We start from the raw sequence: 27244 nt of genomic DNA, 5'->3' as shown, positions 1-27244 counted from the left end.
CGAAAAAATCGGGTATAGGGTATCCGATACCCGAAAAATTAGGGTATCGGGTCGGGTTCGGGTATTAGGGTGGTCTAAAGATCGGGTATCGGGTATACCCGAATACCCGAATTTTTTATTATTATATATATATTTTATTTCAATTATATTATTTAAAGTTAATTGACTATTCAACTCTATCTCTCTATTCTCTAACATCTGTATTGAGTGATTGAGTCCACCGACTCAAATTCAGATTCTCAATTCTCTCTCTTTCAATCCCTCGGTCCCTCTGGAGTCGCCGCGAGCCTTCTCCACCTACCCGCCGGACCGCCGCGAGCCTTCTCCAACTACGAGCATAACGTGAGCCCTCGCCGCCCCGCCCCGACCCAGCGGCGCCCCTCGCCGCCCGTCTTCTTCTTCTTCTTCCTCTTCTTCTTCTTCTTCTTCTTCTTCTTCTTCTTCTTTTTTTTTTTTTTTTTTTAAATACAGATCTGTATGTGTTATCGAATTTGGTCATCGAATTTGGTCTGATTTGGTGTATGAATTTGGTCTGATTTTTGTGTATGAATTTGGTCATCGAATTTGGTCAGCTTTTCTGTATGAATTTGGTCATCGAAATATCCGATTTGGTGTATGAATTTGGTCTGATTTGGTGTATGAATTTGGTCATCGAATTTGGTCAGCTTTTCGACTGAATTTGCTGCTGCTTTTGTAAAAACTATCGGGTATTTCGGGTATTAGGGTACCCGATTTCAGAATCGGGTTCGGGATCGGGTGTGGGTTTTGGTCAATTTTCGGGTTCGGGTACCCGATTTTTTCGGGTAGGGTACCCGAACCCGACCCGATTCCCAGCCCTATCCATTTGGAGTTTTGAACATTTTAAAATTTTATTCTAAGGATGTGTTCTCTTTTCTCGATAAATTTATTATAAAAAAATAAAGAATAATTAAAATTTATATCTTTAAATACTTCCATTTTCCCCCATTTTTTACGAAGTGAAAAGAAGAAATAAAATAAAGTAAAATTCTCTTTTGTAAAAAATGAGGAAAAAGAAAAGAGACTTTATAAACACAAATTTTTGTCATCATTTTTTTTTTCATAATAAATTTATCAATCAAAGAGAACACAACCTTAGCGTATGTTTTCTTCATTTAAATCAATTTAACAACACACGTTTGATACACATTTTTATTTTCTTTTCAACGTTGTCCTGTATATAGAAAACAGACCATATAGTACTTGAGCCTTAGTAGTACGTATATAGTACCAATTTTGGACCATATATTTTATTTATGTGGCATCGTAAGAACATGACACATAATAGATGGCTTCCAATGCCTTTCATGGCAAAATACACGCAATTAATTATAAAATAAGAAGAAAAATTTTGAATATTATTTTTGTTTCGCACCGTTTATCGCCTTTATTATGAATATAATTGAACACAAAACTGCACATATATATAAATACAAATATACATAACTTTGAATCAGTTTTTCAAAGTACAAGTTCTCATGAATAAAATAATAATTATTGTGACCAAATGTAAGAATTTTGAAATACTTTTCCTAATGTCAATAACAACTTTTAATTTTTAGAATAAGTACTTTTTATTACGATAATAATTAGTTGACCAAATATAATATACTTCGACATATAATTTATACAATATTGCGATACTTTTGTGTGGATAATTGTATGTATTCATTTGGAAACTCTAATACTAATTAGTATATTTTTTCTGAAAAAAAGTAGTAAAGACAATAGTAATTTCAATTAGCAGCATATAATGAAATCGAAACTCACTATATATTAAAGTAATAATCTGAAATCGAATCTATAATTGAATTTGAATCAATACACTCATACAAAAACACACACGCAATCACACAACTCTCACTCTCCTACGAAAACGCCATCAACCGTCATCGCCTCTTTTCCAGCCCAGCGTTACCTCTCTTTCTATCCTCGCTCAATTTTAGAAAACACCTTCTTCTTCAAATCAAATACGAAATGTTGAATTATCTTTTATTCTCTTGATTCCAACGAACAATCACTATGCCCATCGCCGCCGAATTTTCTCTTCTCGTCTCTTCCTCTTTCAACCAACAACAATAGTTGTCATCGCTGCCCCTTCGACGAGATCAATGCCACTCCGGTCACGGGAGAGGCCGAGGGCATCTTGGACAGATGCATGGCGCATATGATAAGCTTTGGTCTGATTTATAGTGGTCGAGGTGATCGCTGATAAAATAGAAGAGTCAGAGCAGGCTACAAATAATTATTTTTATTTTTATTTAAAAAATAATATTTTAATTTTCTCTCCTATCTTTCTGATAAGTATATTAAAAAAAATTATTTTATTATAAACTAGTATTTATATTTCTTAATATCCAACAAGCTACAATATCTGTGTGACTGTGTCCAAATTATTGAAGCCATTTGATAAATCTTTTAACTATAGCGCCTCCGCTCCCGCCAAGCTTAAACCCTAATCCTCTTGTTCCTCCGCCGCCGCTCGAACACTACCGCCGTCGATTTTCCATTTCTTTGCCGTTAGGTGCTGAAGGGACTGACTTAACTCTCTCCATTACTAGGAAGGGAGCTCACCGGCGGAATTGATCGATCATTTGGATTGTACTATGCATTAAAGAGCTCGAGAAATTTAAACTGCCGCCTTCCTATTTGCTCGCCACGGCGGAGGTAATCTAATTTTAAGCCTTTTTATTAGTGACGATTCTGCTAGAGAGGTAGCTCGTGGGAGTTTATTTTTTTTCGGAGAATGTTTTTCTGATATTATGATTACGGCAGCGAATTACTTTGTTGGTTTGTAACTGGTGTAATACTTTGTCAAAGAAATTATTGTTTTGTTGCGTCTCTAGAATTTATAGACAATCAATTCGAAGTTACTTGTTTAAGCTTTTCGGAGTGGTTTTTATGATTTTGTTTATGTATGTTTATATCATTGATTAGATAATTTAGATTTACTATTTACTATTTGTTTTGGTTTGAGCAGTTTGTGTCCTAAGAAAATGAGCTTAATTTCTCAAAATGCCCTACCCAAGGAGGTAGGGAAGAAGAAAAAGAGGGTGATCGAGAAAGACAACATTGAACTTGTTGAAGAAAGGGAAGAAGAGGTTGAAGACGGAGACAAGATTATCGTAGATCCTACAAAGAATAAGAAGAGAAAGAAAGGGCGAAAGGAGGAGGAAGACGAGCAATTGGAAATTGAGGAGGGGAAGCAGAGAAAGAAGCTCGAGAGCTTTTTGTTTAGCTCCTTGTACTCACCGGTTGGGTTTGGGAAGGATGATGAAGAAGAAGAAGTTAGAGAGGAGGTGGACAACAGCTCTGCATTGTTCTTCACTGATAGGTCAGCAGATAGTACATTGTCTGTGTACGAGGAGGACATCGGGTCTGGAGAAGAGAGTGCTGATGAACAGGAGAACAATGAAAGAAAACCTGCGTGGGTCGATGATGAAGAGAAAAAGACTAGTATAAACATAGCTAAGGTTAACAAACTGCGGAAGCTGAGGAAGGAGGGAGAGGATGAAAGTGTAATTTCTGGTGAAGCGTATGAGTCAAGATTGAGAGCTCAGCATATGAAGATGAACCAAGGTACTGATTGGGCACGTCTTAATGCTCAGCCAGTGTATAGTTCTGATTCTTCTGAAGATGATGATTCTGACAAAGAAAACGGAGTGGTGGTAGCGAGTGGTTACGAGCGTCCTGAATATGCTGATGATATCCTAAGGAAAAATGAAGATCTTGTTCTAAAAAGGAGTGTGAAATTATTACCGGGGCTTCTTGAATACTCGAGATTGTCTGATGCTAATATGAAGGACCCTTCCCAAGGTCCCATTAATTCTGTTCAGTTCCACAAGAATGCACAGTTGCTCCTTGTTGGTGGGTTGGATAAAACATTGAAGTTTTTTCAAGTAGACGGGAAGAAAAATGAGATGATACAGAGCATTTTTCTCGAGGACTGTCCCATTCGAAAGGCTGCTTTCTTACCTGATGGATCACAGGCCATCATATCAGGAAGGAGGAAGTTTGCTTATAGCTTTGATTTAGTCAAAGCTCATGTAGATAAGATAGGCCCTCTTGCAGGAAGGGATGAGAAGAGCTTGGAATCTTTTGAGGTTAGCCCTGATTCTAAGACCATCGCCTTTCTTGGAAACGAAGGGTATATTCTGTTAGTCTCATCAAAGACGAAAGAACTGATTGGAACGCTGAAGATGAATGGAAGTGTTAGATCCGTATCATTCACTAATGATGGACAGCAATTGTTGAGTTCTGGTGGGGATGGGCAGATTTATCACTGGGATCTAAGAACAAGGTCGTGCTTCCACAAAGGCGTGGATGAAGGTTGTCTGACCGGCACAGCTTTGTCCGTTTCCCCCGTTGGAAATTTATTCGCAGCTGGTTCAGACAGTGGGATTGTGAACATCTACAAGAGAGATGAGTTCGTAGGTGGGAAGAGAAAACCTCTAAAAGTTATCGAGAACTTGACTACTAAGGTGGATTTTATGAAATTTAACACTGATGCACAAATTCTGGCCATCAGCTCTCGCATGAAGAAGAATAGCATGAAGCTGATTCATGTCCCGTCTTTAACGGTTTTTTCAAACTGGCCGCCTCCTAATAAGGCGGTGCACTATCCGAGCTGTGTGGATTTCAGCCCTCACGGAGGTTTCATGGCAGTGGGGAATGCTGCTGGAAAAGTCTTGTTATACAAGCTGCATCACTATAATCGGGCTTAGTAAGTTTCTTAGCCAAATTAGATGCCATTTTTGTTGTTATGCTTGCTGATCGAGGCTTCTTGACATGATCTTTTTCGTGGAAGAGTTTACAATGGTTATATTTCATCTCACAGAGATGAAAGTTTGATTTTCATCACTCATTGAAAGTTTATTATAGTAAGCCAATTGTACTTGTCTATGACAGTACTCCTCAGATATAGAATAGATTGTAAAGTTTAGGTGGGAAAACAATTTTGGAAATAATTTAACTTTTATATATATGGATACGACAACCTTATCCTATCGTGGTCCCTATTAATTTTGAATAACACATAATATAATTTGTGCACAGGTCTCAACTAGTATATTAAAAACTGAGTAAGTCCCATAATTTTTCTCAATCACCAAATCTATATAATATATGAAAATATAATTTTCAACGGATAATTTATCTTGATAATTTTTTTCTTTATTTCTAACACTCATTGTATCATACTTTCTCTCTCCTAACTCCTTCCTTCCATGATTCCATCTCATATATTTTCAAAAATTCACATTTTTTTTATTGAGATTATGCCGTGAATAATTTATTTATTTTTAGATTCATGTTTGCATTAACTAAAATTTAAATTATGTTTAATATGCATGTTTTTTCATATTTAAAATGTCATTCAATTTCGATGTTGATCGTGCATCGTACGAGCGGGCGTACTAGTATAAATATAAAATCACTATATTCGATTCAATTTAATTCGTTTACAATCTTAAGTGGAACTGCTCTTAAGGCTTGAGTCGCTCGACCAGCTCAGCCCACTGCTCATATTCAATTTATAATGAACACTGCGAACTTAAAAATTTTAAATTTGAAAATAGTGTTGAAACTAGTATACAATAGTAAATAACTCTTTTTAACATTTAGTTATGTCAAATACTCTCTTCTTTCTCATCGAAAAGTATCACCTCTATTTTGAAAACATAATTCTATTTTCTCTTTTTAATTAAATCACTCATTTTACATAATTTCAAAATCAATTCAATCACAATCACTTATTTTTATGTAATCTCAAAATTAATTCAATCATAATTACTCGTTACTATTCAACACAGAAATCTGTGGCGCTTATATGGCCCAAAATGGGCCATGAAATATGATGGGCCGGGTTTGTTGAATGATTGAACGGCCCAGATGGTGTATGACAGTGTGAGCACATCTCCACCGCCAATGAAGTAGTACATATACGAAGAAACCCCTTCAAAGTCTCCTCTCTAGCTGCCTTGCTATCTCTCTCGCTATCGCTTCTATACGTACAGCCTATACGTATAGTCGTCGATCTCTGCGATTTTGATCGGAAAAGGTGAGCAAACATGTTTGGGAGGGCGCCCAAGAAAAGTGATAACACCAAGTACTATGAGGTTCTCGGCGTCCCCAAAACGGCGTCGCCCGATGATCTCAAGAAGGCCTACAAGAAAGCAGCCATCAAGAACCATCCCGACAAAGGCGGCGATCCTGAGAAGGTATTCATCGTTGTTCATTTCCCCTCTTTTTCCTTAATTTTTGGCTGGTTGATGGGGTTTCTGATTTTGTATTCGGGGTTGTTGTAGTTGTGTTTTCGTATTGTGATCGGGTGATTCTTGGCCTCTTGATGTTTTAATTAGTACTGATGCTTGATTTGGTGCTCTGATTTTGGGGAGAATGCCCTATGTCTGCTTGATTTCGATTACTTGAAGACGCTATATGTTGGATTCAGGTTTGGGCACTTCAAAATTGCGCCTAAACTAAAATTTAATCTTGAATTAACTGTGATGTAAGGATTGACATAAACAGCGACTGTAACTCGTGTATGGAAGACGGGATATTGGAATGAACTCTGTTTTTTCATTTCTTTTACATGTTATAAATGAGGATGTCCCAAATTGATGCATGTTCTGAAGACAAATGTTAAACAGCAAGCATCTTAGGTGTTGAACAAATTTGCCCCTTGTTGCTGAAGAATGATTTGTATAGCTTGTTTTTGTGGTTTGTGTGGTGCCTATGCTTTCTCTATTATGACAAGTTTTTACCTTTTATCCGTTCTCATTGTATATGCCACTAAAGTATCAAAAATCCATGGATTTGTTACAGCAGATGTGTATTGTCTTTAATTTACAGGTTTCCTTTTGTCTTTAAGAGTTGTGCAGTTTGGAATTAATTGGGACTTAAGAGTTGAGAGAGAACTGGTCATTAGTTAAATTTATCCATAAGCGTTGCTGTTCAAGAAAATGGCCAGAAGTCAGGCTTTTTGTTCAAATTTTTAAGAGTTAACCATTAGCTGCTAAAACCTCAGTATGATGATTGGGAAAGAAAAAACTATCCCTCTGAGCTTCTAATTATAATAGCTTTGTGTAACTAATTTATAACATAATTCTGTTTTCATGTCACCTGGTGGAAGATTTCTTGAATTCATGTTTATTAGCATTCGGATCAGTCCCAAAAAGAACTGAACCCGAAAACCGAAAACCGATATTTTGTAAATATCCAAACCGAGCTGCACCATATTGACGTTGATGTTCAAACTGAACCAAACCCTTAGCTGGAATTTTCGGTTTGTTTCTGTTTGTATGAAACCGAAGTGCCTACACGCTAGATAAGCTTTTGGATGAGATGAAGAGTTTAGGGCTTGAATTTGATGAGTTCACTTGCAGTCCTGTGATATTGCATATGGGAGAGAGGATCGTTGGAGGAGGCAAAGAGTCGATGAGCTCGAGTTGAATGGCTATGTGCCAGGAACTATAACGTATAACTCATTGCTTCAAGTTTATGGGAAAGTCGGGATCTACAATGAGGCATTGAGCGCCCTTCTGTATCGGTGGCATATAATGAGCTTGTGGCTGCTAATGTGAGGGCGGGTTCCTCGAAGAAGGAGCTCCATTGATCTGGACTATGACAAGGACCGAAAGGCGGCGCAGCATTGTGTGCAGCAGAGCGGCGGCAGCTGGGGGTGTGTGCTAGGGTAGGGTTTAGAATTTGAGGAGTGAAAGTGTGAGAGTATAATCTGATATCTTAATGCATTGATGCTGTGAGTATATGGGTGTAGAAATTAAAAGTAATAAAAAACTATAAATTATAAATAGATATTAAAGCTCGGTTGGTTTGGCTTAAAACCCTGATTTTTTTACCTCAACCCGAACCTGAACTGAGCAAAATTCTGCTTGATTTCCAATTCAAACTGAACTGTATTGCTATGTCAAACTGAACCAAACTGCCAATTTTGGTTTGGTTCTATTTTTTGGGTCCATTTCAGATTCTCTCACCCCCTAATGTTTAATCAGACTGATTAAATTTCTTCTGCAATGTGAACTATAAACCAATCTTCTGCACATTAACTTGACTACTGGGTTTTGGCCACAACTGAGATTTGTGACCTGGTTGAATCGTTATGTAGGATGTTCAAGTATGACATTACTTGTACGTACTAGGCACTCTTCTTGGTAGGATATTGTTAAGTTTTTGTTGTTACCTGTTGCTTTGCAGTTTGTGGTCATTTAAAACTGACATGCTATTATTTTCTTGAATTTAATGATGATGAGATTTCAATTTGAGCACAAGATGCGACGCCAGTGCTATTTACTTGTGCCTCCTTTGTCTCGTGGCTTGATTAATTTGTCTTTATTGTATCTCTTCTCTACTAAAATTGTTCCATTCACAGTTCAAGGAGCTTGCTCATGCTTATGAGGTCCTAAGTGATCCTGAAAAACGTGAAATCTATGACCAATATGGTGAAGATGCACTCAAGGAAGGAATGGGTGGGGGTGGTGACATGCACGACCCATTTGACATCTTCTCATCCTTCTTTGGTGGTAGCTCATTTGGAGGTTAGACATTCAAAGTCATACCTTTTGAAATACATCTTATGTTCTGATAATGTTTATACGTCTTTAATGTTGAAATCTGTAGTGCTAGTACTTTATTACAATACAACTTAGAAATCTGTTTGCGGCAGGTGGTGGCAGTAGCAGGGGCCGAAGGCAAAGAAGGGGAGAGGATGTCGTACATCCACTTAAGGTTTCTCTTGAGGATTTGTATCTAGGGACCAGCAAGAAGCTTTCTCTATCCCGCAATGTACTATGCTCAAAGTGTAAAGGGTGGGTTCTCACCTTAGTTCTTGCTTATTAATTTCCTGTTTGCAAAGATTCTATCTCTCTTATTTAACAATCCTCTTTTGCTTTATTTCTGCTATACAGGAAAGGTTCAAAATCTGGAGCATCGACAAAGTGCTCAGGGTGTCAAGGACAAGGTATGAAGGTGTCAATTAGGCAGCTTGGCCCTGGTATGATTCAGCAAATGCAGCATCCTTGCAATCAATGCAAAGGAACTGGGGAGACGATCAGTGATAGAGATCGGTGCCCTCAATGCAAAGGTGAGAAGGTTGTTCAGGAAAAGAAAGTTTTGGAGGTCCATGTTGAGAAGGGCATGCAAAATGGGCAAAAAGTTACATTCCCTGGGGAAGCTGATGAGGCGGTATGATGGCCTCATATCATGTTTCTTTAAATTAGTTTTGCCACGTGTTTGAAGATTGGTGCTAACTTACCTTTGGTTTCTTTGCAGCCTGATATGGTCACTGGAGACATAGTTTTTGTGCTTCAGCAGAAGGAACACCCTAAATTTAATAGAAAGGGTGATGATCTTTTTGTCGAGCGCACGCTGTCACTCACTGAGGCACTGTGTGGCTTCCAGTATATACTGACACATTTGGATGGCAGACAGCTCCTTATCAAGTCACACCCTGGAGAAGTCCTGAAGCCTGGTCAATTTTCTGTCCTTTTTTTCGATTTTTTTTTTTCCATCTTGGCAGTAATTGAACAATCATGATCGAATTGTACTCATCTTTGTATGCTGTAATTCCGCAGATTCTTACAAGGCGATCAATGATGAAGGAATGCCCATATATCGGAGGTCATTCATGAAGGGCAAACTGTATATTCATTTCAATGTTGAGTTTCCTGATTCGTTAAGTCCGGATCAAGTCCAGGGCCTGGCGAAGGTGCTCCCCCCGAAGCCTCGATCACAACTGACCGACATGGAGCTGGATGAGTGTGAGGAGACGACCCTGCATGATGTTAACATTGAGGACGAAATGAGAAGGAAGCAGGCTCAGCGTCAGGAAGCATATGACGAGGATGAAGACATGCACGGCGGTGGAGCCCAGAGGGTGCAGTGTGCCCAACAGTAATGGGACTAAATATTCCAGGCTTCAGTGCTTGTGTGAAGCAATATAATATCCTCTGACGGCTGACGGGTAAGTCGTCGTTTCGCCCTCTTAGAGATCATTCCCATGGAAATCATCTAGTACATGGTATACTGTGATCTTAATATATAGCTTTTGTGTTTGGTGGAGATAATTGATGTGAGAATGTAATATCTAGCTTTTTGCTGGAAGACTTATACCAATAGATAGTTATGGATAAAGAGTTTTGTTGTGGACAATAACCATGGATATATATTTTTCAGTGTTGTTTGTTATTGTGGAATATATGTTATTGCAAGATTTGGTTTCTAATCATTTATTCAAACTAAATGTCACTGCCTCTGTATGTTTGAACTCTACAATATTCAACTAGTGCCAAAGGAGCAATTTTTGGTTTTAAAGGCAAGCATGTTTTTTTGTTGTCAAAATTATAACTGTGAGCTGTAACTCTGAATGTCTATGCAAATTTTTATTCTATGGTAATTAGTAAATATATGGATGTAATAATTTGTATCTTAATAACAATTTTCTTAAAATAAAAGTATATCGTTTAAAATTTGCATTTGAATATCAAAAAGATAATTACTACTATTTATAATTCTTTATACATTGATAGAATGATAGGTAATTTATGCTTATTTGTTAACTTGCGTTTTTATTTCAATAACTAGAAAGTATTAATCTCAATAGATGGTTACAATTTTTTGTAAAACGAAAAAAAAATATAATTTCAATAATAATAATAATGAAGTACTTAATTTGTTTGTCAAACTATTTTTTATTTTGTTTTTCAATACAAAAAGTAGTATTGTAAAACGTAATTATTCATGTCAGTAATTTGGATCAATTGGACAACTAATTAAACCCACTACGAATGACCATTTTCACATCGAAGTGTTATCAATTTTGTTACGTGAAAATATAATGTTTAATTAGTTGAATCGACCCAATAAATTCTTTTTTGATTAAATAACGTTGGTAATGCGTTAAAAAATTGTGGTTATTTCATGGAAAAATTCAGAAGGCTATTAAGTTCATGGAAAAAATTAAAAAATATTGAAAATTCATGCATTTATATGCAAATAACTTAAATTAAAAATTGACACGTGTACACCGCATAGATAATAATATGCCATGTAGAAGCTAAGTCAAATTTAATCAAAATTGTTCTCGGTGGGAAAAATTAGACGAACATATCAAGTTCGTGTATTTAGATTTTAAAAAAAAAATTGGAAAAAAAAGAAAATACTGAAAGTTTGTGTTTTTAATTATAGTTTACGGCTTGAATTTTTAACAAATTTCAATTTGTCGCCTCAACTTTGATTTATTTTTGTATGTTTGAACTTTGAGAATTGCTTAATTATGACATGTTTAAAAGTTCCAGTGCCATAAATGCCACAATCTTATCAGAGTTGTGGTAGTGGCAGTTCTTTGCCGAAATTATACTTGAAATGGTGGCCGATCGCCACGAAACTAGAGTTTAATTTATTATACACTAAAGAAAATTTTCAACGATAAACAGTCCATCATCATTGGATCATCAATTTAGTCGGATTCGAGCCCAATTTTTAGATGCAATTTTGATCACACTTGTGATCCAATGACAATAAGCTACCTATTATTGAAGATCCCCTTAAGTGTAAAATACATTAATTATGCTCTAATTTTGTAGCGACTAGTTATTGTTTCAGTCGTTATTTTGGCAAAGAACAAATACTGCTACAACTTCGGCGAGATTGTAGTATTTTGTGGTGTTGGAAAATTTAAAACGAGCCATAATTAAACAAATTTCTCAAAATTTAGGATATTAGAAAATTGAATAGAAACAAAAAATTTAAATCCATTGAAAGTTCAGACTATAAACTATTAATATAATTTATCCAAAAATTAATTACTAAAATTGCTAGCACAAAGATTTGGAATTTCTTAACGATGGCTAGTTAAGAATACAATTCTCGAGCAAGCATTCTTTGTACAGAAACTATTCGAAGAAAGGTCTCTCTTTCCAAATCAAACTTGTCTATCTGAAATAATTCAAACACAATACTCAATAATACTACTATACATATTAAACATTCTGACACGTGCTATATATTTTCGTCACATTATACAGTAGAGATTCAGTTTACCACACAAAAAAAAGCATTCATCTTCCACTTAAACTTTGAATTAATATTACTTTATCGAAGTCTTATTTTTCTTTAATACTACTATTTTTTTTTTTTTCGAAAAAGCGTAGATAGTCAAAAGGGGCCTCATTGTGGGCAAAATCCAACACCGATCGACGTGGTTGATTTTCTCCCCATACCTAAAAAGTCTCATTTCTTGAGCTCTTTGAGTTTGGAAAAAGTCCACCATCAACTCTCTCTCATTTGAATTAATTAATTCCCGTGCATCATATCATCTCTCTCTCTCTCTCCTCTTTATTTTGGGGATGAGATCCAGTGTCCCACGATCTTATGTGTGCCACTGTGTCCCATGCTTATATCTATTATTTTAAAAATATTTTTTTATAAAAATAAAATTTATTATAATACTATGAATTATATTTAATATTTATTTCAAAAAATTAAATTTTTTAAAAAGTATATACCATCACTTTGAATTTATCAACCTATTATTAGCTAATAAAAGTAAAATTAAATGATAAAAAATAATTATATACCCTAAATTGATGGAATAAACCCTAGTTAATAATCACAAAATAAAGCTAAAGCATATAAAATTGAAATTGAAGAAAATATATATAAAAAATTAAACAAAATTAAAAATGGAACACAAAGTGAGACATAATCTCTAGTAGTTCTACTACAAATTAATATACAATATAATCTGCACCACTCAATTCTTCTCTAGAAAATTCCACGTCTCCTATTTAATTTCCATCCATGCATACTCTCTAGTCTCTCCTGTATATATATAAATACCATCAAAATGTATATATATTTCTCATAAATTCCTTCAAGTTTCCCATATCCATATCCATGGAGGAAGAAGAAATCCCATGCTTTTTCCTCTGCCCCATCTCGATGCAGCTCATGAGCGACCCCGTCACCGTCTCCACCGGCATCACCTACGACCGCCGCTCCATCGAGAAATGGCTGCTTTCCTGCCGCAAAACCACCTGCCCCGTCACCAACCAGCCCCTCGACCCCGCCGCCGCCCTCACCCCCAACCACACCCTCCTCCGCCTCATCCAAGCTCGCCGCCCCAAACCGGAGCTCCCCGACTCCGGTTTGAAGCCCTTCTTCGCGGAAAATAGTAATAATATCACGAGCAAATTGATCCAAGTGCTGCGAGACGGCGACTCCGGGAGCCGGGGCGGGGCCGTGGCGCTCCTCAGGGACGCCTACGCCGCGGCCGACCGGATCCACCTGATCGGGGCGGGGCGGGAGGTGTTCGTCGAGGCGGTGAGGGTGATGAACGACGGGATCTCGGCGCGGGCGACGAAGTCGGCGGTGAAGCTGCTGGCGGAGCTGTGCCCGTGGGGGAGGAACCGGCTGAAGGCGGTGGAGGGCGGCGCGGTGGGGGCGCTGATCGAGCTGCTTCTCGAGACGGGCGACAGGAGGGCCTGCGAGCTGGCGCTGACGGCGCTGGATCAGCTGTGCGGCTGCGCGGAGGGGCGGGCGGAGCTGCTGCGGCACGGGGCGGGGCTGGCGGTGGTGTCGAAGAAGATACTTAGGGTTTCGGCGGTGGCGACGGATAAGGGGGTGAGGATTGTGGGGTCGATTTCGAGATACTCTGCGAATTCGAGGGTTGTTGAAGAGATGGTGCAGGTTGGGGTGGTTTCGAAGCTGTGTTTGGTGCTGCAGCTTCAAGCCACTCACAAAACCAAAGAGAGGGTTAGAGAGATTCTCATGCTGCATTCTAGGGTTTGGAAGGAATCTTCATGTATTCCATCTCACTTTCTCTCATTTTATCCATCTTAATTCTTGCAACAACTCAGTGGATTTAAGGATGTTGATGTAGATAATTGATGGGGATTTTTGTTCACCCCATTTTTTTTTTCAAATTAAAAACTCCCTCATCCGTGTGTACAATTATTGAGCTAATTGTTAATACAGGACCGTAACTTAATTTGATGTGTTTTCAAAAAAATGATTATATGTTACGCAATTTGAAAATGAGGACGATAATTTCCATTTTCTGAAAATGATGACTATAATACTTCCATTTTTTACATTTATACTCATATTTCGGGCCATGATGAAAGCTATAGTCTTCATTTTCAAATTTCGTAACATATAATCCTCTTTCTGAAACACTGAAAGTTACAGTTCTATTTTAACAATGATCTCGTATTTGAAAAACAAGGACATTTGGCCACAAACTACTCTTGTATTTTTTTGGGACCTCTTGGGATTGTAGATGGACATGCATGGTTTCTCTCTATAGAGAGCTGTAGGTAGCTTACATAGCATCTATTTTATGTAATAAATAGATAAATTTAAATATAGCTAGAAGTTTAATTAATTGCTATAGTTTGAATATAATGTTTATGAAGAGAATTGAATGTATACCGAGGCAGCTTCATCTGCGATGATGGCTAGCTTCAGGTCATGCATGTGATTTATTAATACTCAATAAATACTCATATATGCATAATTAATTTATCATTTATACTACTCCCTAGCTCCTTACATGAATTACATCTTCATATTTACTTTTTGATCTTGTCCACGTACGAAATGCATCCCTATTTCTATTTTTTTTGGCTGTATGTAAAAATACCTATATTACTGCCACAATTTTCCATTTTCATAAATATTATTTGTTGTTATTTTTTTAAAATTAAGATGATTAAAATAGTTTCTTATTTTTCTATGAGTCAAACACGCAATTAAGGTTGGAGCCTTGGAAGTATCTAACCAACTAAGCTAGGGAAGTTTTGGCCTAATAAAAATTCGGCACGCAACGTGATTGATCACAATAGAAATTAAAGGATTAAATGCACATGTATTAAAATTTCGCAAACAAGATATTTGTAAATATATATGGTTAATAATATCATATTTATAATTCATATGATTTGGGTTTTCATAAACTAAAATAATCGTAGCAGTGGACAAAAAATCTCATTCATCCATGAAACTGATTAAAATAAGCCTTGCCCATGCAAGTTGCTTGAATGGTAGTTAGGCTAATTTAGTTGATTGAATTGAGGAGGGAATGTTTATATTTTAGACTATTTGTTATAGAAAGAAGAAAAAAAATTATCCACTAATTACTAACATTTTTTCACGTAAATATACTAATATACCTTTAAAAGTTTTTTTATAAAATAATTTCAAACAAACTAACCTACCCTTGAAACACCTGCCCCATCTCCGGCTCTCATTTCCCCCGCAGTTGCTCCAACGTCGCCGCCATAATTCCCAGCGCCGCCCCCTTCCCCCGATTTCCCAAGCGCCACTCTCTTCTTCCTCGCTTTTCACCGTCGTTGATGCGCCACCGCTGTTGTCGCTCCGCGCCGTCAAGATTGATTGACTCTAGCTCTTTCTCCTTTCTAAATTCTCCAGCGCCGCAGCATCGTCTGTTGTCGCCACTTGCCCTCTCTAAAATTGGGATTGCTACACACTTTTGCAAACAAAATGTGTAATAATATTTATATACACATTTCTTTTTCCAACAAAAGTGTGCAAAATACACTGATACACACTTTTCGCGACTATTACTTGCAAATCGAAAAAAATATAATAATGTATTGTACACGGTCACATATTGCAAGGCATTTTTGATCAGAAAGGTTATTATTCCATAACTTTATTAATATGGCTAAAATTTATTTTTATTATATGATTTTTATTAAAATAGAGTGTTGCCTCTGCCAATGAGGCCTAGCTCAAATAGCAAAGATATGATGATGCACTTAAAGACTTAAAAACTCTTATTTGTGAGAGAGATCTTGGGTTCAATCTTGCCATCATGCGGTATAGTTTTCTCACCTTTGGGTTCAATTCCGCATGCGTGCGGTATTTTTCCACCTTTATATGGCGTATAGAGATTTTGTCATGTGTGCGAATTACTTATTTTGATTATATTATTTCGATACAGCTTGTAATTCTAATTTTAAACAAAGAGTGCTGCCTCTAATTTTGAATCGCAAGTTTTCAAATTTGTTTACTTTTATAATGTATTAAATTATTAGGTACATAAGTTATTAATTAATTAAGGGATACGAGAGTTTATAACTTTTGAAATTCTTATCTCATACTCCCTCCGTCCCACGAATCTTGACACGTATTCCTTTTTGGATCGTCCCACGAATCTTGACATATTTTCAAATAAGGTAATAATTATTACCTCATCTTTCCTATTTTATCACTTTTATATATACTTTATTAACTACACACTTAAAACAATAATCTGCAACTCCTTAATTCGCGTGTCGAAACCAAATGTATCAAGATTCGCGGGACGAAGGGAGTAGTAATTTATAAAACAAAAGAAGAAGATGAAAAAGAAGAAAACGATTGGAAATAACATGCGATCGACCCCATCCATATATGGTTGTCGATATACGTCAAATTGTTGAGAATTTTCTTTAGGAAAAAGAATAACATAAATACAAACTTTAAGTACATGACAACTCTAAATTAATTAATGCAGCATGAATTATTTGTTTATTGAATGTGACCGAGTTTAATGCAACTTTGAAAGTCAATTCAACGGAATATCGAAGGAAGAATAATTGATATATATAAAAATAAGTCATAGTAGTTGCCATCCATGAGATATTCCACGGATTATTATTGCGGCTAGCCGCTCCTAAGAAATTATTTATTTCAAGAATAAAGATTAAATAAATAATATTTGACTGCCAAATCTTGGAAGGAAATTAAATTAATCGTTATAAGTGTGGTTAAGCTAATTGTCATTTCGTTGACATACTCGTAACACATTTTTCTAGATCTATGTAATGCACTGTGCGTTTTAATTTCTTTGCCGATAAAATCTAGATCAAGTGGCAAATTAATTTTAATTTCGCTGCGTGTGGTGATTTTCTCATCTTTCTATAGTATAACAATTCACATTGCTTGCGGTTATTTTCTTATTTTTATGTGGTGTAGAGATTATTTTTATGTGATGTAGAGGTCTTATTTGCGCGGATGACTTAAGTAATATCTTTCAAACTCATAAATATCATAATTAATTGCATGTTTAATAGTATATGCAAAACTCATGTATATATATCATAATTTATTAGCTACTTCACTTTGAAACGCTTCCCTATTAATAAGAAATGCAATGATATTTTGATTTGTAGAAGGATCCAATTGACTTAAGTAACCTCATTTTTCTCTGTTGTTTAATTAGTTAAAGTTGAAAATAATTAGAAGGGAAATTGTGATTATATATATATACATATAATATGTAAAAGATCAAATATAAATTAATTATAGACGGTCTAGCCAAACTTTTAATTGAAACTATAATGATTTTAGCAATAAAAATTATTTTTGTTTTTATCATGATACATTGAAACTATTCATGCTCATCAAGCTGACATACCAGAGCATGGCTAGCTATTAAAAAATTACAAACTTGCACTTCACTAAAATTTCCTGATCATCTTCTATTAAGTTGTTTTCCATATATAATCGTGCAGATTTCCTATATAAACCGTCAAAGTTAAAGGAATACTTCATAGAATGCATATATGTCTTCTTATTTTTATTTTTTCAAAAGAAAATAATTAATTACGTATATACTTCTGAAATAGCTAGCTTAATTTATTGGATAATTTTATTTAGGAGCACTCAACTACTTCATCCGTCCCGCAAAGATTAAACAGTATTTTTGTTTTTTTTGGGTTTTGGGTTGTCATGTGAAACTTGAGCATTTTTCTTATATGGCATTTTTTTTCTTTATTAATCTTTTTTCACTTTTTCACACTTAATACATAAAATACTAGCTTCTTTAAAATTCATATAAAAAAAATTGCTCAAATTTCGTGGCATAAAGGAAGTATTTGAAATGTATATAATATCATAAACTACTTAAATAGTTCATAAGTTGAACTGGGATACCTAATTTACCTTCAATGCGACGTATCTATAGTCTACATATCACATTAATTTTTTTTTCCCCAAAATTATTGGGTTTTTAGGACAATAATTTAGATTGGTATTTAAAATAGGATAAAAATTTTGATTTTACAAAAATAAGACACTAATTAATAAGTAATATATTCGCAGGACAATTCTCGACCTATTTTAAGAGTTTCGGTGTTACTTTGATTGTTATAAGCATAATCACGTGCCTTGTCCGTGCAGTAAGCCCAAAACTATGAAAATTGTCTGAGAATTGTCCTGTGGGTATATTACTATTACTTCATCCATCCATCAAAAGTATGACATTTTTGGTAGTCACATATTTTAATAAAATGAGTGGTGGGGTTTGACCATTGTATAAAATCATGAGCGACTGAGTTGGATTAAGGATGTCTTGTAAATAAGAGATATTTATAAGAATAAAAGATAAGGAAAAAATATAGGGTCATGTTCTAAAAAGGATAATGTCATACTTTTAGTGGACACCAAAAATGGCAAAAACGTCATACTTTTCGTGGACGGAAAAAGTAATCAGTATCCTACTTTTGCAAGCATGAAAATTTTTGTCATAATTTCCAAATCAGTGCAAGTTATTATCTTAAAAAATCCTCTAAGCTCTTTTTTGATATATGTGTCATATATATACTTCCTAAATCACGTTGATAATGTCACATTTTATCTGAGCATGAGAATTAAGAAAAAGTTGTTTAGAGTGTAAAATAAATTGGACACAAAAATTAAGAAAAAAAATGTTTAGAGTGTAAAGAGAGTTGGGGCACGAGAATTAAGGAAAACGTGTTTATTAAGGCCTAATTAATGAAATTATGTTTAGGAGCCCTAATTATTTCTACTTTTAATTAAACTATGTCATTTTATGTGGGACAAATGAAAATGAAAAGTATGTCATTATTAGTGGGATGGAGAGAGTACTGTGTAATGATTCAACATCTGGATTGACATGTATCCCATAGTTTTCATTGTGCTTTCACTAATTTACTTCATCTATTATATTCCTTCTGTCCATAAAAAAATTGTCATTTTTTTATGATAAATTTGTGATCACTTCTATAGTAGTAGGGTCCACACAACTACAATCACATTTAAAATATGATTTTTATCGATTGAGTGATTAATGTCTAAAATCAAAGATTTTTAGTTTGAGTCCATCGTGACAATATCTTTAATTTTTTAAATTTAATATTATTAATTGTGTGTACAAGTGATTTTAAAATATGAAATGTAACACAACTACACAAGTAACATAATTATCACATATAAAAATTAAAGGAAAAGAACAAAGATATATGAAAATTCATTTCAAGCCACTATTATATAATTAAGTAACAATGAAGACAAAAACGTATATCACACTAACGAACTAAGATCCGTCCAACAATATTCATATTCCGATCGAAGCTCATATCTAGTGACATACTCCCTCCATCCCATTTAACATGGCCCCTTTATTTTCATTGAAGGGGTCATGTTAAGTGGGACGGAGGGAGTATTTATAATGTCACCAATATTAATTCGATAATATGAATTTGGATTCGAATCTTGAACCGTCAGACGATCTAACACGGGTGCTATCTAGGGTTTCTGGTTAGAAGATATACTTGTATACAAGGAGAATTACTCCAATCAGCGGAATGCAGCCTCAAAATCTCCCTAGCTTTCTTCTTCATATAATCGGCGCAATCCGCCTGCATCACCATGCACAGCTTCGCCACCGCCCCAACCCTCAGCATCTCCGCCACCACCTCCTGCGTGGCCGCGAACCGCGCCACCGACTCCATCACGCACAGCGCGCGGTCGTCCGTGGCCGCGGAGTTCCTGAGCAGCCTCTTGGCCACCACCGCCATCCCGGCCGCGTGCTTGAGCAGCTGCTGCCGCCCGTCCGCGCACGAGCACAGCTGCGCCAGCAGCCCAAACACGAGCTCCGTCGTCTTCTTCTCCGGGTGGCTCAGCTCCATCTCGATAAGCTCAGCCACCGCCCCCGCCGCCACCACCATCGCCCTGTTCCGCCCCGACGAGCACGTCTGTATCAGGACGTGGAGCGCCGCTCTCACGCCCTGCGCGCATCTCCTCTCCTTCAAAATCCTCACCATTTCTCCGAAGAATTCGAGGTCGAGCTTCTCAATTAGGGTTGAGCTAGCAATCTCCGCGAAATTCTTCAACGCGACGAGCGCGTTTGATTTCGCGGAATCCTCGATTTCGATCTTCAAAATCCACATAACAGATTGGATCAGATCGGGATTATCTCCGGCGATGATCTCGGCGGCGGGCGTCCACGTCAGCTTGAGAACTCTCAAGGCCTCCGAGATCCCCAAATCACTGCCTCCTTTGAAGGATCGGATGACGAAGGAGAGCATCGCCTTCGGCACGCCGGCCTCCGCCATGCAGCGGCGGTTCCCGCCGTCGTCCTCCGCCGCGAGGTCGTCCAATTTGGTGAGAGCATTCATCTGCGCAGAAGGATCGGCGCCTCTCCGGTTGACGTCGCGGATCAGTTTGACGACAATCGATCTCTGGAGCGGGGATTTCGGGGTGGGGATCCGATCGATGGCGTTTGCGGTGCACCATGCTTGGATGAGGCGGCGGAGCATGTGATTCGGGGTGAGATCGGAGCTCCGCGGCAGCGGCTGCTTGGTGACGGGGCAGACGGCGGCGGCGGTGGCGAGCCATTGCTCGATGCTGTCGCGGTCGAAGGTGATGCCGGTGACGGTGGTGACGGGGTCTTTCATGATTTGAAGTGAGATGGGGCAGAGGAAGTATTCAGGTATTTCTATTTCTCCATCCATTTTTATGTGATTTGGAAATTAATTAAAATTTGAGGGAAAGTATTTATATATTGAATTTTGTGGGTCTGGATTTGAGTAGAAAATGGTAATAGAATGCGGCTGGGGTTTGAATTGAACAGGAATATTTAAATAAGAATATCAAAGAAGAAGGAAAAGTTCATACTTTAGTGTGGTGAAATGCATGTTTTATGGTTGATCGATATATTAATGGGATTTTGGGAAAGAGAAAGTCAACCCCACTAGAAACATTGGTGTTGACTTTCCAGAACGGCCAGGTGGCGGGCCGCGAGTGGTGAAGGTGTGCAACACAAAAGTTGTGATTTTGAGTGTAAAGTGGATTAATTTAGATTTAAATGGTTCTTGCCGGCAAAATTAAGTGGGCCGAGGTTTATTTCGGTTGCCAAACTAATGCAATTACTAAATTAGATGAGGTGATATGATAGCAACGAAGCTTGTTTATGACGACGATGATCTGCCGGCTTTCATTTGTGAGAAATTTTAGATTCAATTTTGCCTGGATACGGCACTTTTATGTGAGTAGTGTTCTCATTTTGTGTAAGTAGGTCTCGTCTGTATTTTCTTATTTAATTATATTTAGATACCTCTTATAATTCTAATTCAAAAAAAATAAAATAACGACAATGGTCTTCATTGCTTTGCATGCTCATCTATAACATGGACAATAGTTTGACATGAAGTATATATTAAGGTTAAATATAAAATTTTAATTTTTAAATATTGTCCTTATAATTAAACTATTTAACAATGTCACTTTAATTGATATTAGAACAATTTAGTTAAAATAAATTAATGTATGCTATAATTAAGATTAGTATTATGTATATTGCATCAGATGTGACATGGATAATCACACAAATATGTATAATTTTATTATTTTTAAATTTATAAAAAATCGTGTATTTCGTACTATATACTATTTCATACCAAATAAGATTTTTTTTTTTGACCTTGCGGGAGGGAAAACGGTGGAGTTTGAACCCTGAACCTCACTGTTCGTAGACAGAATTTCGCACCATTTAATGTCCCGTTGAGGACAATACCAAATAAGATATTAAAATGTCATAATTATATTATGTACCCTAATCCCTCGTGCTAAAATTCTAATAGTGTACAAATTTAATTAATAGTAGTATAACAACGGTAAACCATACACACAAAAGAATGTGCGCACCTAGCTACTCTTATGCAAAGCCAATAATACCCCATGACGTATTAAGCATCACCCAACAGTTTGGTTAAGATCAAGTAAAGAAGTTGGGTTCATTGAAGTTTGAACAATGACATAGAAATCAATAGGGCTGTCGATCGGTTCGGGTTCGGTTACCCGTACCCGAATTTTTGGTTACCCGAACCCGAAATTGTCATATTTCACTAACCGTTCCCGAACCGTTTTAGGTGTTTGGTTACCCAATAACCGCTTCGGTTATTTGGGTATCCGAAATACCCATTTAAAAAATTAAAATTCAAATAATTTGCTAGATAAAGGATTTGAACCCTACTATTTAGAAAATACACAAAGCAACTTATCCACTAGACTAAAACTCATTCTTATTCTTTAATTTGATTTCATTAAAGAACTAACGTAGAAATATAAAATTATAAAGAACACAGAAATTGAGAAAGCTTTCCATTTTTAGCGTTTTTCATTGATTATCCACTACCACGTTGTCAAAACCAGTGTAGAGTCAAACATTTCTATTTTAATATATTCAAGTAGAATACTAAGTGGGATTTTCGATGTGTAGTAGTATTACTTTTTTAAGATGATACTTTAAATTAAATGGTGTAGCTAGCTAGCATATATATATTTGCCATGATAGCAATATTGCATTATATACGTCATATACTTATGTTTTAACATATTACATATAAAGAGTAAATGTAATAATTATGTAATGTATGTAATATAGTTAACTGCCTATAAATTATTAAATTTTCCTAATTAAAATACAATATTTAAAATATAAAATAGCGAAATGTTGATTCGATTAAAATGTAAAATGACCAACCACAACATAATTAGCATGCATGGTGTCCAAGACCTAGAAATTCAACAAACGAGCTTCTAGCGTATGTATGTATTGGTTTAGTGTACAGTGATTAATATCTTAGGCCAAAGGTCTCGATTGAGTCCACTATCAAGCGATCTTTAAATCTATCTGTTCATTAACAAAAAAAAAGACCTTGTAGCGAAAAGCCATAGGAACTCGAAACCCACTATTATTTTTTGGTTGAAATATTCATCGAACAAATAAATTCTGTGGAATTTATCTCTTATATGGTTAATTAGTGTACTATCATATCATCTAGATTGAAGGTCTGTCACACGAAAATGAAAATTCTGGACCGTAAATTCAACCCTAAACCCAAAATAAAGAAAAAGAAAAAAAAAAAGATATATTGAAAAGGTTGGATTTAGGACTTTTAGAGGCCAATACGAAAAGGATGTGTTGAACTTCTGAGGCCATGTTTTATTGTTGTCTTTGTCTTATTAAGTGTTCCCTATTCAATAATTCCACAAATTTCTCCATGTTATAATAAATGTACAATCGACAAGATATATAGCTACAAATTAAACCCTATATTTTCATAACCTGCAATTCAGATAAAACTTTTACTGTACAATATAACCTTTTAATTGAAAATGTATATAATTTTATGTGTGCACTTAATTATTTGTGTTCGCCATTTACTATGTACTATATATTAAAATATGTATTACTAATTAATAAAATGAAAATATATATGTAAGGTAGAACATAACATTGGGACTGATAATTGCTGCATGGTCGCACATAGTAGCTTAGTGGGTGGTTGTACTTGTTTCATATCAAATAATTGAACTGATCAAAAATAATTTAATAGTTGAATTTGAAAAAGTATTTAGTAAAATAACGTATTTGAATGCATCACCGTGCCTTTAGTGGGCTGCCATTTTAGGAGTAATCAAAAATCAACCATTTGACTTGACTCCCACAAAATCACATCGTTTTCAATTTATGTATTCTCTCAGACAAAAAGAAAAAAAGAATTGAAAAATAAGGAAGAAATCACTCTCAAGTGATACAATCTTATTGCATATGACCCATATTTATACTGTTTCGTTATGAGTAGCTTTATATTTGAACTAGTATTTCTTTTTATAAGTGTCAAATTTGCATATTGTAGCGATTAAACTGGGTTTTGAAGATTTTGTTGAAATTTGTTGAGATTAATAGCATTTTAAATATCGTACCACTAATTTAAAATTCACTTTTTATAAAGTGAGACCTCTTTTTCATTCATATACACTTTTATCTAACATTTATTAAAATTCACGTCACTTGTAAATGTTAAAATAACAATGTAAATTGATTCTCAAGTAACCGGTCCTTTCAACACAATATGAGAGCAATCTAAGACAACATAAACGTAACTTTTTGTCATGGATATAATTTCTGCAAAGATGAAGCCAAAAGGCCAAAACAACAAAACAAAAAAAAAAGGGAAAAGAGAGTAGCAGCAACCTACCCATCTAAACACATGTTCAATCCATTAATTGTATGCTAATCAGAGGAGTGAAGCAGAGAAGACAGAATAACAAGAAAAGAAACTGAAATAGATTGGTAATCCTCCAAGAGGCTGCAGAGTAAAATACTTTGTCACACCGTAACACCAATTAACAATAATAATATCTGGATGCCGTAATTTACTAAGAAGGAAAATAAATACTTAGTTCCTACTTAGTTCTATACGCGTCGCCGGGCTCTCTTCCTGCACTGTTTATGTGCCATGAATATTTCCAGCATCTCCTTACCTTTCCTATAGCTTATCCTTTGTATGTCTCTGCTGTCAGTCACTGTCATGTTCTGCAATACCTTGCGACTAAAATTTGAGTTTGACAAATCCTTTATGATGTGCCACTTCACGTGAAAGTTTCCGCTCCTTTTATAACGCACCGGGCCACTCATTTCTGCAACACCGCAGAGGCGGCCACTCGCATTAACAGTGAAGAAGAGTAAGATGGGGCAGCCTCTTGAGTCTGTAGCAGCCACTCTCTTGGCATCTTCATATGCAGCATTAAGCTTCTTGTTTCCATAGGGACTGCATGACCACTTCTTACACTTCATAATCTTGCGCACATCATCCTCACTATCCGACTTGATTACGAAAAACTTTGCATTTGTATAATCCACTGGAAAATCAACTCTGTTATACTCATCTCCAGAGGCATATGGCCTGTTCCCATGTGTCACAACCTGTGACAAAAGAGCCACATATTTTAAACCAAATTTCCTAGGATCTTGACACAAATTTGAACAAGAATACCTCCTCCTCCTCCAACTCTATATCATTAACGACATGGAATCTGCAGCCACGTATGTTTAGTTAGTAAAAGAAACTATATAAGAGAAAGTTCTTTCTCATTAGAAAACTAATCTAAAACACAGATTATTTATGCTACTTAAGAAACTAACATTATACAACCATAACACCATCCATCACCTATATATTCAAAATTAATCTTTATGCAGTCCTCCAGTTTCAATTGTAAAAACATATCCAACAAAGAAACGTACCCATTAACAGCAAAATCATCCAAATTTGCCTCGTGGCCTTCATCGTTAGTGTCATAATCAAAATCAAAATCATTGGGATCTGCCTCCCGGGCTTCATTGGAAGAGTCATACTCATCCTCTAAATCACCATAATCTTCATTGGAAGAGTCATACTCATCCTCTAAATCACCATAATTAAGAATAGGGGATGATCCATTGATGGGCTTTCCACGGGGCAGCGCAACGTTGCTCTCAACATAACAAAAAACATTGATTGCAGTGTCGGAATTGTAAATACCAAGCTCCTTGCACTCTTTCTTAGTCCAATCATAAACTACTAGACGATCTAGGTTATCATCCTCCATCATTCCATGAAGAAACAAGAATGGAGCGTATATCGTCTCTGCTCCAGTTACAGCACCACCAAGAGAGACATTAAACATTTTATCCCACTTTTCTCTCCACACCCAAACCTCAAAATAAAAACCAGGTTCACCCCCAAAAGCTAAATGGAGAGGGACTTTATGATTAGCTCCTCGTGGCCCACAGAAAGCAATACCTAACGAGTCATCATCATTAAACTTGACAAGATTAAAATAACTGTCATCAGCCTTTCGTGGTAAAGACAAGTAAGAGAAGCTTTTCTTACTACAGTCGAACGATACAACTCTCGAGTCACGCACAGAAATCCAATAAAACTTAGCTCTAGCATATATAACATTTTCAATACCAGAAGTGCACTTAGGAGCATCATCACTTGAAATTTCATCCCAAGAATCACTACTTAACGAATACAACTCAAAACTTCGCTCCTTGGAACGAGTCCTTGACGGCCAGTATTTACGATCCCAAATTCTTAGTATTTTGTAATCATTAGATTTAGAATCATAGCCGACACAAGCACCAGCCAATCTGGTATCATAATTTGGATTTTGAGAGGCTTCCTTGGGAGGAAAGAACTGAATCTGTTTGGTTGTGGGGTTGCAAAGATAACTGTGGCCACTATCATCGTAAAAAAACAGCAAACCCCCGCAACTGTTGGAACCAATTAGTTCCTTTGGATTCGAAAAAGGGAGGTCGAAACAATCTTCAGAGATTTCAGATAAATCTCGCGGAGAAAGAGCAGTTAAATGATACATACCGGGCTTTCCTTTGTTACTGTTCACAAGAAGCCGTTTCTCGTCGGAATTACTCATCGTCGATCAAAAATTGATAGATGTAGAAGAAGAAGAAGAAAGGGCACGAACCCTAACCTAACGCATCAAAAATTATACTCATGCATTGTTCTTTTCGTGTTTTGAAAGAGGCAATCATCGACATATACATAAATTATTAGATTAATATAGTTATTTTTTTTTTACTTAGATTAATATAGTTATTAGATTACATAAAGGTGAAAATGTCTTAAATATGTAATTTTGAGATGATAAATTACATGGTTTCTTTTCTCTAAGAGTTAAAATAATATAATATTGAGATAAAATGTGCTCCCTCCGTCCCACGAATATTGACACGTTTTCCTTTTTGGATCTGTCCACGAATCTTGACACGTTTTCATTTTAAGTAATAATTACTCCCTCCGTCCCATTAATAAAGACATAGGTCTTTTAAGTAATAATTACTCCCTCCGTCCCATTAATAAAGACATAGGTCTTTTGAGCACGGAGATTAAGGAGAGGTAGATTAGTTGTTAAAGTGTTGTGGCCCACCACTATTAGTGTAGTTGATTAGTTTTAATTTAGGGCCAGTTTGATAGCTACTTGAGATAAAAAGTGATAAATAAAACCTAGTTAAAATAATATGAATTAAGTGAGATTAGTAATGTATTTTAGTGTTTGATAGATCAAAACTAAAATCTAGATAACATCATTTAGTTGTTTGATAGTT

The 27244-nt window shown here is 36.1% G+C and overlaps 5 protein-coding genes across 5 annotated transcripts; 3 read left to right on the top strand and 2 right to left on the bottom strand.

Annotated features, from left to right (window-relative positions):
* Positions 1–2376: 2376 nt before the first annotated feature.
* Positions 2377–5024, top strand: LOC131000257 (U3 small nucleolar RNA-associated protein 18 homolog). Its single transcript, XM_057926062.1, has 2 exons — positions 2377–2685; positions 2999–5024. Exon 2 carries the CDS (start codon positions 3015–3017, stop codon positions 4740–4742), a length of 1728 nt encoding a protein of 575 aa, XP_057782045.1. The 5' UTR covers positions 2377–2685; positions 2999–3014; the 3' UTR covers positions 4743–5024.
* Positions 5025–5879: 855 nt separating this feature from the next.
* LOC131000256 (dnaJ protein homolog) lies at positions 5880–10258 on the top strand. The gene is made up of 6 exons (XM_057926060.1): positions 5880–6236; positions 8408–8573; positions 8702–8843; positions 8943–9219; positions 9307–9505; positions 9609–10258. Exons 1-6 carry the CDS (start codon positions 6087–6089, stop codon positions 9929–9931), a joined length of 1257 nt encoding a protein of 418 aa, XP_057782043.1. The 5' UTR covers positions 5880–6086; the 3' UTR covers positions 9932–10258.
* A 2529-nt stretch (positions 10259–12787) lies between these two features.
* LOC131000255 (E3 ubiquitin-protein ligase PUB22-like) lies at positions 12788–14070 on the top strand. The gene has a single exon (XM_057926059.1). The coding sequence runs from the start codon at positions 12931–12933 to the stop codon at positions 13873–13875; it is 945 nt and encodes a 314-aa protein (XP_057782042.1). The 5' UTR covers positions 12788–12930; the 3' UTR covers positions 13876–14070.
* A 5213-nt stretch (positions 14071–19283) lies between these two features.
* LOC131000254 (E3 ubiquitin-protein ligase PUB24-like) lies at positions 19284–20967 on the bottom strand. Its single transcript, XM_057926058.1, has one exon. The coding sequence runs from the start codon at positions 20796–20798 to the stop codon at positions 19587–19589; it is 1212 nt and encodes a 403-aa protein (XP_057782041.1). The 5' UTR covers positions 20799–20967; the 3' UTR covers positions 19284–19586.
* A 3429-nt stretch (positions 20968–24396) lies between these two features.
* LOC131000253 (uncharacterized) lies at positions 24397–26663 on the bottom strand. The gene is made up of 3 exons (XM_057926057.1): positions 25379–26663; positions 25128–25167; positions 24397–25057 (listed from the first exon to the last, which is right to left on the bottom strand). The coding sequence occupies exons 1-3, from the start codon at positions 26551–26553 to the stop codon at positions 24548–24550; spliced, it is 1725 nt and encodes a 574-aa protein (XP_057782040.1). The 5' UTR covers positions 26554–26663; the 3' UTR covers positions 24397–24547.
* Positions 26664–27244: the final 581 nt, after the last annotated feature.

This window comes from Salvia miltiorrhiza, chromosome 8 (assembly GCF_028751815.1).
Source record: "Salvia miltiorrhiza cultivar Shanhuang (shh) chromosome 8, IMPLAD_Smil_shh, whole genome shotgun sequence".
Lineage (NCBI taxonomy): Eukaryota > Viridiplantae > Streptophyta > Magnoliopsida > Lamiales > Lamiaceae > Salvia > Salvia miltiorrhiza.
This window is presented reverse-complemented; position numbering and strand designations above follow the sequence as displayed.